Source organism: Salmo salar, chromosome 24 (genome assembly GCF_965601325.2).
Source record: "Salmo salar chromosome 24, fSalSal1, whole genome shotgun sequence".
Classification (NCBI taxonomy): Eukaryota; Metazoa; Chordata; class Actinopteri; order Salmoniformes; family Salmonidae; genus Salmo; species Salmo salar.
Genome location: NC_138314.1, coordinates 11685784 through 11699283, shown reverse-complemented (window position 1 = coordinate 11699283; position 13500 = coordinate 11685784). Strand labels below are relative to the sequence as shown.

Below are 13500 nucleotides of genomic sequence, written 5' to 3'. Positions count from 1 at the left end.
GTTACAGTTTTGACTTAAATCGGCTTGAAAATCAATGGCAAGACTTGAAAATGCCTGTCTAGCAATGATCAACAACGAACTTCACAGATCTTGAAGAATTTTTTAAGAATAATGTGCAAATATTGTACAATCCAGGTGGCTCCCTGTGGCTCAGTTGGTACAGCATGGTGTTTGCAACGACAGCATGGTGTGTGCAACGCCAGGGTTGTGGGTTCAATTCCCATGGGGGGCCAGTACAAAAAATGAAATGTATGCATTCACTACTGTAAGTTGCTCTGGATAAGAGTGTCTGCTAGATGACTAAAATGTAAATGCAAAGCTCATAAGAGACTTACCCAGAAAGACTCACAGCTGTAATTGCTGCCAAATGTAGTGGCTAGGGTTCATTATTCTAAATTGCCACTTCGATAAACACCTAAATACAGGTTTGGTTCCTTATGGGTTTCCATAGATGTGGCATTTTATCATCTGGAACCTTAGTTACTACATAAGTAGAAAACTATAGCTCTACTAGGTGTCTTCCATCAAGTGCAATACCCTGTCCTAATGAGTTACTGACACCATTTTTACCCATAACCCCTGATTCTCTATTCTTACAGGTGTCACAATAACATCCATAAAAGGCTTCTAATATACATACGGTATTTAACATAATGAACAGTTTACAGACATTCCTCTACAATAATATGCATTCTCAATAGATTTCTAGATCTTTCATAAATCAACCCAAATAAGTCTCTAACATAGAAATGGCTCTAACACTTACGTAAATGAGATATTTCTGTATTTCATTTTCAATAAATATGCTAACATTTCATTACGGGGTAATGTGTGTAGATGGGTGAGGAACAAAATCTATGTAATCCATTTTTAATTCAGGCTGTAACTCAACAAAATGTGGAATAAGTAAAGGGTATTTGAATACTTTCTGAAGGCACTGTATGTCAGGTCGCTGAGTTCGCCTAAGCATTGACACCTCGTGGTAGAGATCAAGCCCTCTGGTCACAGATGTTCCTGTAGGATTGATAGAAATGCTGTCAAGCTCAAGATCAGATCATTGCCATTGAAGTGAAGGGTAAGACAGAACGACAAGTTTTCACACTTGCTGATCCTATTGATCAGCTTCATTTTTCAGTTTACCATCCATCCCTGTCTGTGAGGATTTATAACAACCCAGTAAAAATGCAAATATTCAGCTTGACCTTTTAAATATTAGGAAATGTAATCATCACCATCTGTTGTTGCACCATTGCTTGAAACTCCCCCCTTAATAAGTGGGCTCACAGGGAAGAGATTAAGCATGTTTCTATTTCAGATCCATAAAAGTAAAAAAATCTCCAGAGTAAATATGAGTCTGTCAAGCAGTGATGATGTCTGTTGTGTGTGTGTTTGTCCCAGTGTCCCCTGCAGCGGAGCGTCTCCGCTATATCCTGGGAGAGGATGATGACATGCCCAACCCCACCCTCTTCACTGAGATGGACACGCTGCAGCAGGACGGAGATGAGCTGGAGTGGAAAGAGTCTGCTAGGTGACTTCTGACCCATAGATTACACACACACAGACATACAGAAACGTAATAGAAACATATGGTAAAAGCCAGCCTTGATATCAAGTCTGTCAAGTTCATGCCAAGAAGTTGACGGTCTATGTTATAGTTATAGCTATGAACTTCTGAGTCACCTGTAGTGTAGGCTCATTTATATTTTAACGTGCGTATGGTGATACCAAAAATGCATTTCATAGATCAAATGATCCCATTCCTTTAGCATAGACGGATGTCATTCCAGAACCCACCAATTTTGTCATGCATTTCATGTTTATTATGGCATGCATGATGAATGAATGTCTGATTGTTAACATGTGTCATTCCCAAGACAAGCAGTCAGTGTTTACATCATACCAGTTTCGACGTGAGTGATTTGTCCCTTCCAACTCATGCCCTCTTTCTGTCCCTGTACTGGGGTCCAGGTGGGTGAAGTTTGAGGAGAAGGTGGAGGACGGAGGAGAGAGGTGGAGCAAGCCCCATGTGTCCACCCTGTCCCTGCACAGTCTGTTTGAGCTCAGGACCTGTCTACAGACCGGCACTGTGGTGCTGGATCTGGAGGGATACTCACTGCCTCAGATAGTTGGTGAGCATCACAAATTCCCCTTTACAGAGCGCTAATGCATGCCAAATAAGTGTTGTGTGATTCTTACCTAATGCTTTGAGATAGTACTGTTAACAATTTCAAGTCTCTGTCACAAATGACAAGCAGAGTTTTTATCCCTTCTAAGAACAGTTAGCCTAGTGTGTGCAGTGTATTTCAGTGATGCTAGCAGCATCCAGTAGTTGACAGGAAAGGCGTTATGGTACCAACAAGGAAATTAACTGTTGATTGTGAGTGATACTACAAACAGTACTAAGACAACGTTCTCCTGCAGATGAAATCATTGAGCGGCAGATAGACGAGGGCATGTTGTCTCCTGACCTGAGAGAGAAGATCAGCTTTGTCCTCCTGAGGAAGCACAGGCACCAGACCAAAAAGCCCATCCACCGCTCTCTGGCTGACATGGGCAAGGCCAGCGGCGGTGGTGCCCGTGAGTGTCCCTCTGCTCTATGGTCAAGAATGGCCATCGGTATCCCTGTACACATTATAGTACTTCCAATGTTTTACATTTGTAGCCTACTTATACACATAAATATATATATATTATGCCCACTGCACAGGCTTTCTTACACTTTCTTTAATTGCAAATGATCAACAACAAAAAATGTATGCAGTCCTTTCAGTTTTATTCAATTGAATTAAATAAACTTTATCCCCATATAGTCTATCTCCTTAAACAGTCTCCTGTCTTCCTTACTTGAATTTCCTCCTCAGCTCGTAGTCCAGGTGCAGCGGCCGCATTCAACCGCTCCACAGAGGACCTCCGCATGAAATCAGGAGGCTACGGTCGTCTGCGTGAGTCTCTCTCTCATCATCTCTCTAGAGCCTGTCTGTTTCTTCTTCTCTTTCTTTCACGCTCTCTTCCTGTATCGCTCTTAAAGATGCACTCTGCAGAAATCGCTCCTCCATTTCCTAGTTGCTAAAATTCTAATAGTTTGCTTAATTTCAGTTTATATGACAAAACAATCAAGTAGAGTGTAGAGAATCATTGTACCATCTAAACACTATTAAATATATTTTCCATAACAGAAAATATTGTATTTTCACCTGTTTGAAGCTGGTGTACTAAACCAAAAGTAAAAGATGCAAAAACAAAACTTAAGAATGGGAAGCATATAGCATATAGAAACTTGCTTTCAATGAGAATGACAGATCTAGAACATACATTTCTATGTGAATTTGGTCGGTCACCCAAAAAGTGACATATTGCAGCTTTAAATACCAAATTATTTGCCGCTCTCTTTTTAGATTTGTGTTTGAAGCGATATAGAATACTACAGGGTTCTCCCCAAAGAATGTAAGAGAGGCGCTGCGCACTATGTAAAATAAGTAAAAAATATACAGTACCAGTCAAAAGTTTGGACACACCTACTCATTCAAGGGTTTTTCTTTATTTTTACTATTTTTTACATTGTAGATTAATAGTGAAGACATCAAAACTATGAAATAACACGAAATCAAGTAGTACCCAAGAACATGTTAAACAAATCAAAATATCTGTTATATTTTATATTCTTCAAAGTAGCCACCCTTTGCCTTGATGACAGCTTTGCACACTCTTGGCATTCTTTCTCTTAACCAGCTTCATGAAGTAGTCACCTGGAATGCATTTCAATTAACAGGTGTGCCTTGTTAAAAGTTAATTTGCGGAATTTCTTTCCTTAATGCGTTTGAGCCAATCAGTTGTGTTGTGACAAGGTAGGATTGTCACAACACAACAACACACAAATAGATAGCCCTATTTGGTAAAGACCAAGTCCATATTATGGCAAGAACAGCTGAAATAAGCAAAGAGAAACGACAGTCCATCATTACTTTAAGACATGAAGGTCAGTCAATGCGGAAAATTTCAAGAACAGTTTTTTCTAGTGCAGTCGGAAAAAACATCAAGCGCTATGATGAAACTGGCTCTCATGAGGACCGCCACAGGAAAGGAAGACACATAAGTTCATTAGAATAACTGCACCTCAGATTGCAGCCCAAATAAACGCTTCACAGAGTTCAAGTAACAGACAAATCTCAACATCAACTGTTCAGAGGAGACTGTGTGAATCAGACCTTCATGGTCAAATTGCTGCAAAGAAACCACTACTAAAGGACACCAATAAGAAGAACAGACTTGCTTGGGCCAAGAAACACGATCAATGGACATTAGATCGGTGGAAATCTGTCCTTTGGTCTTATGAGTCCAAATTTGAGATATTTGGTTCCAATCGCCGTGTCTTTGTGAGACGCGGAGTAGGATGATCTCCGCATGTGTGATTCCCACTGTGAAGCATGGAGGAGGAGGTGTGATGGTGTGGGGGTGCTTTGCTGGTGACACTGTCAGTGATTTATTTAGAATTCAAGGCACACTTAACCAGCATGGCTACCACAGCATTCTGCAGCAATACGTCATCCAATCTAGTTTGCACTTAGTTGGACTATCATTTGTTTTTCAACAGGACAATGACCCAAATCACACCTGAAGACTTTGTAAGGGCATTTTGACCAAGAAGGAGAGTGATAGAGTGCTGCATCAGATCACCTGGCCGCAATCACCCGACCTAACCCAATTGATATGGTTTGGGATGAGTTAGACCGCAGAGTGAAGGAAATGCAGCCAACAAGTGCTCAGCATATGTGGGAACTCCTTCAAGACCTTTGGAAAAGCATTCCAGGTGAAGCTGGTTGAGAGAATGCCAAGAGTGTGCAAAGCTGTCATCAAGGCAAAGTGTGGCTACTTTGAAGAATCTGAAATATAACAGATATTTTGATTTGTTTAACCATTTTTTTGGTTACAACATGATTCCATATGTGTTATTTCATAGTTTTGATGTCTTCACTATTATTCTACAATGTAGAAAATAGTAAAAATTAAGAAAAACCCTTGAATGAGTAAGTGTGTCCAAACTTTTGACTGGTGCTGTAATTTTTTTTTTTACATATGTTGCTCTAGATTGCAGGAAATTGCAGTTACAGGTGTTAAAAAATGAACAAATCTCAGAGTCCAAAGGGGGGCACTGACCCCTCCTGGCCTCCCCCCCGGCCATACTCAGCAGCATCTGTTTGTTAAAAAATCCTGAGGAGAAGTGATAATATTTAATCCTCTTCAGGTCATGAATTCATTTCATTTGAAGAAGAAAAACTCACATGTGTCTTTGATACATAGAACACTCTCCATATCCTCAACATTGATATGATCAATTGTTCACATGCATTGTGTTGCTTTACAGGTCATGCCCATAGTAGGAGTATGAATGACATTGCAGACACTCTGAGCACAGACCAGGTGACCGACTAATACAACATTACAACTCAACAGGCTCAATTCAATCAAACATCCTTGCAGAGCGAAACTGCAGTTTTTACAGAATTATTGTCATAATATAATTTAGGTTTTCTAATCTAAGTTAATTTAGGGTAGTGACATTACTTAAAATGTGCACTTCCTCTGTGCAGAAATTATATAAGTTTTCCGCAACGATGTTTGATTGAATTGCAACCAGAGTGTTTGTAGGAATTCATATTCCTTCTTTTGCAATGGCAAAACGTGTTGAGTTTGTGTATACATACAGTATGTGTTTGAGCGGAATTTTCAATATCCATTTAACCAGTAAATGTGCTGAATTTTAAATGTACATTTTAATTAAGTTTGGCAAGCAGCTGTATGCTGCAGAGGATTTGTATTGCAGTTGTATTTCACTGTTGCCATGGGAGACTGATGAGAGTCAGCATTGTTATAATTCTCATAAAATATTTGATTGGGTTCGTTTTAGTGTTGGTGTCACAGAGCAGTTGGGAGCAGGCTGCTTCACAATTCAGTCTTTTCTAAGGGTGATTTAAAAGAAGAATTTAAACCCAGTGAGACAGACGGTCTCTCTTTAAATCCAGGAGAATCCCATTGTTAGCAGGGTTATTATGCTGTGAATGATGGAGGATGGGTCAGGCGTGTTGTGCTAAGCATTGGGTTGAAACAGATTCCTCTTTGACAATTTTATGCCCAAATAATTGTCTTGAGATAATGTTCTGGACAAATACATCGGGTTTAACTCAGTAGATATGTGAATGAATACATCGCTGGGTACTTGACTGTTTCTGCATCTATTTGGCTAGCATAAAGCAAAAACAGATTGGCTTCCAGGCTATCCCAATGTTTTTAAACTGCCCTCACTGTTTAGTCTATGGTTGAGTGGTTTATACTACACGTAGGGGCATACATACATACATACATACATCATACATACATACATACATACATACATACATACATACATACATACATACATACATACATACATACATACATACATACATACAGTAAATCATGTACCAGTGTTCTAGTGATACCGTTGGCCACATTTCTTTCACGCATTCAAGTCCCAGGCTACATTGGACTTTTGATTTTTTTTCTTTTACATTCATTCGAATTGACGCTCAGAGACCAGTTTTGTTATCCAGCAAAAACATATGCTGCCAGAAGAGTAGTGAGGTGAAATGTAATTATGTTTTTTAAACAGATCATTGAGTGGATAGATAGAAGCCTAAAGGCATTGTTAGAACACAATGACAATGTCAAGAAGGAGAAATCTATTATATGCACATATTGTATGGTTTCACTGTCATATTTGAATAATTTATTAGTGTCATATAGTGATATTTATGTGGGTATATAAAAAAACTAGGACTTGAACTTGAAAATATGTTGCAATTTCACCTCAGATTTGTTTTGTCAGTTATGCTGACAAGAAGTCCAGTGTCCATACCATACAGTATATGCCATGATGTATCAACTATTTTTGACTCCCTCCCTCCCTCCATAGCTAAGGAATAAGTTCATGAAAAAGATCCCTAGAGATGCTGAGGCATCAAATGTGCTAGTGGGTGAGGTGGACTTCCTGGATAAACCCTTTGTAGCCTTTGTCCGCCTGGCACAGGCCACCACTCTGGGAGGACTTACAGAGGTTCCTGTGCCCACCAGGTAATGGCTGTCTGCCTGCCTGTATGATACATTACCATGTCTATTCATATGACCCCTTACTCCTCTCTGTCTGTCTATCTGTGTGTTTCTCTCGCTCTCTCCCTCTTTTTTTCTGTCTCTCGTCTTTTTTTCCGTATCGGTTCTTATACCCATGCAAATGTATTTTTTGAGCCCTAAACCATTTTTGAGGTGTCTATTTTATCCACACTAGCTAACCTAACCTTAGTTGAACACACATACTGTAAATAATTGCTGCCTTACTTTCTCCTTTGCGTCTGTTCTTATGCCCAAGCGAGCACATCTTTTGACATTTTGTGAGCTGTTGTTGAGGTACCTTTTTCCCCACACTACCACAGGTTCCTGTTTATTCTGTTGGGGCCCACAGGAAAAGCCAAGTCCTATAATCAGATCGGTCGAGCCATAGCTACTCTAATGGTGGATGATGTAAGTGTCTATCAATGTTTCCTTTTGTTCTTGAATGCAGATGACATGGAAATACAGGCTTGATTGTCTAGGCAACTTGAGTCAGCCAAAAATGTGTGGACTTCACATACTGGTAATGAGGCCACCATGGTTTGCTGTTGGTAACGGTCAGCCTCTCCTGTCACTATCATGGGAAAAAAACATTCAATGTCAGACAGTCAACGGACTGTTATTTCACCATAAAAGACAGGTGTTTTAAACAGAGTCCCACCACGGTCATATGTTAGGAATAGTTCCCAGGGTTGGCATCCCATTACTTTATGAGGGGACAAGACAGGTCCTAATATCAGATACGTTGTCCCCCAGCTCTTTAGTGATGTGGCGTACAAGGCTAGAGATCGAGAGGATCTGATTGCAGGTATAGATGAGTTCTTGGATGAGGTGATCGTGCTGCCGCCCGGCGAGTGGGACCCCAAAATCCGTATCGAGCCACCTAAGAAGGTGCCCACGGCTGACAAGAGGTTGGAGTCATATTTAGGTTTTATAATCTAGTTTAATCTAGGTTAGTTCCATTACCTAATCATTTCCCCACACTTTAAAAAAGTCACCTCCAAGACCCAGATATGAGGTCCTTCTCAGTATTTCTGTCATCAACACTTCCCTTCCCTCTCTTCCTGTGTGTATTCCCTCTGTTTACAGGAAGTCAGTGTACTCTCTGAATGAGCTGGGTCAGCCGAACGGTACGGCGGGAGGAAGTGGAGGCCACGCTGAGGATGAGGAGATGCCAGTGGCTCACGAACTGGGAGAGGAGCTGGCACACACTGGGAGGTAGGCTACTGGTTGAGGACTGGGAATGACACCGTTTACATGTTCTTTAGGAGAATAGGAAGAATGATAACATGAAAGGAACTGGGTCTGAACTGGGATAAGAGGGAAATGCTACTGAGTGAATTGAGATATGAGGTAGAGTACTTGAGTGGAACTGATACTAGAGCTGGCCTTTAAAGAGACATTGGGACATCTAAATGTGCGTGAAAACGTCCTGTCTCTTGTTCATTCACATTGGGAACATTCACCCAGTGGATGGATTAGGGACAGATCACAATTTACTGGGGGGGGGGGGGTCCAAAATAGGGGAGGGTTGTCAAACCTTTTTTTTTGCTTTGGGGAGGGTTGTGTATTTTTTTCGATTGGGCACAGGGGAGGGTAGTGTGTTTTTCCCTGGTTTACATTTGCTCCTTTGGAGGTTTTACTATATAATTTATTCCATCATAGACACATTTCCTCATCCGCTTGCATGCGCCTCCCCAATAGAAAGGAAGGTGTTTTGGTACTTCCCATATGCATTGTGCTTTTCCGTGTGCAAATCTTTACTATACCACAGGTCAGTATATTCTAACAGTCTAACGGTCTATCCTGCCCTCTATCCAAAATTCATAGTGACAATAGTGGTAGGTGGATATTTGTCCAGATCTGAAATAGGCCAACTAGCAATCATAACACAAATAAAAACATTAAAATCTGCATCAATTTTTTATATGAATCGACAGGAACAAATAGGAATACAGTGAGGGAGAAAAGTATTTGCCAAATGGCAGCCTCGAAACCTTAATGACTTGGAGAAGATCTGCAAAGAGGAATGGGACAAAATCCCTCCTGAGATGTGTGCAAACCTGGTGGCCAACTACAAGAAACGTCTGACCTCTGTGATTGCCAACAAGGGTTATGCCACCAAGCACTAAGTCATGTTTTGCAGAGGGGTCAAATACTTATTTCCCTCATTAAAATGCTAATCAATTTATACAATTTTTGACAATGCGTTTTTCTGGATTTTTTTGTTGTTGTTATTCTATCTCTCACTGTTCAAATAAACCTACCATTAAAATTATAGACTGATCCTTTCTTTGTCAGTGGGCAAACATACAAAATCAGCAGGGGATCAAATACTTTTTTCCCTCACTGTAGCTGATAGGCAGTGGAGAGGCCAGGTGCATCATTGCGCATGAAAGAACAGTGAAGACATGACACAGCTAAAATATTTCCCCTATTGATCTTGTTTAGGGACAATTCAATTATTCTACCTAGACTAGCCTACAACACCACAATGCAATGAATAATTGCATTATTGTTTAAAAGTGAGTACAACATTCTATAGCCTACTCTAGGCTGCAGTGAAAATGGAATTTGAATAACAGACCAGTTGTGGGTCCACTCAACAGTTTATAAGGTCTAGAAAGACACAGTAGCAGGCCAGTCTGGCTGTATTTTTACTTCTGATGCCGAATATGCTGTCTGTTGCACATCATCATTCTCCCAAGTTGTCCTATAATAATGTGGCCACATATACTCCCAGCAGACCCAATTATTCAGGAAAGCTTAACGCATGCTCTGCCTCCTCTCCAATCCGAGCGGCTATTCCTCGCACACCTAGAACCTAACACTTCAATATAGCCTAAATATTTATCATTTCACTTTTAAAATGTATGTCTTTTTATATGTGGCATAAACACAGCCAGTCACAATGTTTTAATCCAAGTAGGCTACTTCAAAAGTCTCCTGTCGGCATGTCCACAATCGACCAAAATATAATTCCAGCGTCCTCAAAATGGCTTGACATTAACCAGGTTTCCATCCAACCTTTTAATGCGAGTAAAGTAGCCTACGTGTCTGATAAATGTCACTACGCCATGGGAAATCATGCAGTTTATTAGGCTACAGATTAAATCAATTATGATGAACTTCACAAGGTGGTGAAAGTGCACAGTGATGAGGTTGATGCTCCTTTCAATAAATATTGAGGGTCTTATTTTATGTGCACTATGTATTTACACTCAGACTTTTATCTGCAACAAGTCAATTTGATGGAAACACAAGTCTGATGGGAAAATGCTCCAGGGTTTCCCTTAGCTGGTAATTGGTGGCATTTGGCTGATAAAAAATAAAAAGCTGATAAATAACATTGTGGCGGGCCAAATTGCCCAGGAGAGGTTGTCTATCATAGCCGACACCTCGAATTTGCTCTTCAGCACCATTCTCTCACGCCTTACGTGCACATGTGCCTGCTTCTGAGGAGAGAGAGAGAGCAAGAGAGGAGCCTTGGCCTAGGCCACTGTTGATTGCAAAGATGGAGGCCTTTTTCATTGAAGTAAAACCAAAGTTAGAGGAAAAAGAGTATGCTTATAGTGAAAAGAGGGGAATATAATATGTTTTAATATTGTAGTGGACTAAGATGAGAAGAATGCAGGGTACTGTACAACTCCTTATTTAGGTAGGATTCAATAATAAAACGTACAATTATTTATAATAAATATTTTTTTATCCTTTTTATTATTATCATTGTATGTCATTGTTATTATTGTAAGCCTATTTACTAAACAAAAATATAAACGCAACATGGAACAATTTCAATGATTTTACTGAGTTACAGTTCATATAAGGAAATCAGTCAATTTAAATAAAGTAATTAGGCCGTAATCTATGGATGTCACATGACTGGGCAGGGGAGCAGCCATGGGTGGGCCTGGGAGGGCATAGACTCACCCACTTGGGAGCCAGACAGTTTTTCCCCACAAAAGGTCTTTATTACAGACATAAATACTCCTCAAATTCATCAGCTGTCCAGGTGGCTGGTCTCAGATGATCCCGCAGGTGAAGAAGCCAGATGTGGAGGTCCTGCGCTGGTGTGGTTACACGTGATCTGCGGATGTGAGGCCAGTTGGACATACTGACAAGTTCTCTAAAACAATGTTAGAAGGCAGTTTATGGTAGACAAATGATCATTCAATTATGTGGCAACAGTTCTGGTGGACATTCCTGCAGTCAGCATGCCAATTGCACGCTCCCTCAAAACTTGAGACATCTGTTGTAAAACTGCACATTTTAGAGTGACCTTTTATTGTCCCCAGCACAAGGTGCACCTGTGTAGTGAACATGCTGTTTAATTAGCTTCTTGATATGCCACACCTATCAGATGGATGGATTATCTTGGCAAAGGAGAAATGCTCACTAATAGGGATGCAAACAAATTTGTGCACAAAATTTGAGAGAAATAAGCTTTTTGTGCATATGGAACATTTCTGGGATATTTTATTTCAGCACATGAACCATTGGACCAACACTTTATATGTTGTGTTTATATTTTTGTTCAGAATATTAATTGAAACCAGTTCTTTAAATATGCGAAACCTGTTTTGTTTAATTCTGTTTAAACATTTTAATTGGCTAAATTACATTTGATCTGTCTTTTTTAATTGTGTGCCTCATATATAGTTTAAGATAAGTTATTAGTAGCCTATGTCTGTCATTTCTTGGGTATGGTAGGCACTTGCCTTTGTTGGTAGCCTAATTGCTGCAATATAGCCTGTTCAAAACTTTTGTGAAGGTTTAAATCAGTTCGCAAGTGTTTTGTTTCATTCTGTTGAGGCATTTTCTTTGGCCAAATTAAGTTGCAACTGTAATGCTGTGTTTGCCACAATATAATAGCCTACTCCTATTTTCCCAAAAACAATGGCTTAACTTACATTTGATATTACCCTAATCAAGTTTAGAAACTTTTGTGAAGGTTTGTTGTGGCTATTATTAAGCTTTAGCTACTGCAAGCCTATGATATGAAGACAGTGTGCAGCAGCGCTCCAACTGACTCCGACAGTTGAACTTGAGGTGAGGAAGACTGTGTCAGACATACCAGAGTTACTACTATAATAAAGAAATATAATGCTTATCTTTATACAAAATATTCTGATAGAAAATATACGAATTAGCCTCCTTCTGTACATCTCTATCTGTATAGCAGATGCAGTAGCCATCTCACCTAAAGAAATGTATGTCGGTGTCAAAGCATGCTGCCGGCATATCTCTATTTCTCTGGTGCTAGGCCTAAGCTTCTCTTCCTTTATATGGGCTAGATTTTTTTTTAAAGATTAATATCTTACATTGGACACATCAGCCTATATAAAAATTTGCCTCTGACATGTTGCATATGCTACTCATGGAAACACAAGGAATGTTTTTGTAATTTGTTATAGGAGGTTTGTAAGTACATGTAGCCTAAATGTGGCTCATTTGACCAATATCCCTCGTTTATTGATGGATGGCACTGGCTGCACCAAGTCGGATCTGAATGCATATGGATGTCTGGTAAAGTTCTCAAATGTCTGGTAAATTAAAATTTGCTGATCACGTTGTCTGACGCCAAATTTTCCCAAAGGAAACCCTGAAATGTGCATATTATTTTTATGCTGATTTTAGAATATTTTCATGAAATTCTCTGGACAACACCCTGTCGTTCTCTGCAAACATCAAAGCGGTGACCCACTCCTGCAGGTTCATGCTCTACAACAGCCGTAGAGTGCGACCCTACCTCACACAGGAAGCGGAGCAGGTCCTAATCCAGGCACTTGTCCTCTCTTGTCTGGACTACTGAAACTCACTGTTGGCTGGGCTACCCGTTTGTCCCTGCAACTCTCATGTCACCCCGTTCCTCCGCACACTCCACTGGCTTCCAGTCGAAGCTAGCATCCACTACAATACAATGGTGCTGACCTACAGAACAGCAAGATGAACTGTCCCTCCCTACTTTCAGACTATGCTCAAACCCTACACCCCAACCCGAGCACTCCGTCTGCGAACCTCAGGTCTCTTTGCCCTCCCACCCGTACGAGAGGGCAGCTCCCGCTCAGCCTAGTCCAAGCTCTTCTCTGTCCTGGCACCCCTATGGTGGAACCAGCTTCCAAAAACATCTGAACAGTATCTTCAAACATAATCTTAAATAATCCTCCTCCTCCTTAGCCTCTGCTAAATGACTAAAATGTAAATGTGAAATCTGTTGCCAATTGGATGGAAACCTATAGACAACCTATTATGGTGAACCTAAAGACTCTGGCAAGTTCGCTAGTTCTGTGTGACTTTGATTATGCTTGCAATGCACATCATGGTTCACCAGCAGCCCCAAACATTTAAAGAATAAGCTAC

General features: G+C 40.3%; 1 protein-coding gene across 1 annotated transcript in view; it reads left to right on the top strand.

The window, feature by feature from the left end:
- The first annotated feature begins 1398 nt into the window (after positions 1-1398).
- The window catches only part of LOC106585121 (electrogenic sodium bicarbonate cotransporter 4), a 34083-nt gene continuing 21981 nt past the window's right edge, over positions 1399-13500 (top strand). Inside the window, exons 1-9 of the mRNA XM_082968485.1 lie at positions 1399-1528; positions 1969-2129; positions 2422-2583; positions 2862-2942; positions 5363-5418; positions 6950-7107; positions 7464-7551; positions 7897-8051; positions 8230-8358. Coding sequence (XP_082824611.1) covers positions 1449-1528; positions 1969-2129; positions 2422-2583; positions 2862-2942; positions 5363-5418; positions 6950-7107; positions 7464-7551; positions 7897-8051; positions 8230-8358 — 1070 coding nt within the window. The 5' untranslated portion in view covers positions 1399-1448. The remainder of the gene's footprint in view (positions 1529-1968; positions 2130-2421; positions 2584-2861; positions 2943-5362; positions 5419-6949; positions 7108-7463; positions 7552-7896; positions 8052-8229; positions 8359-13500) is intronic.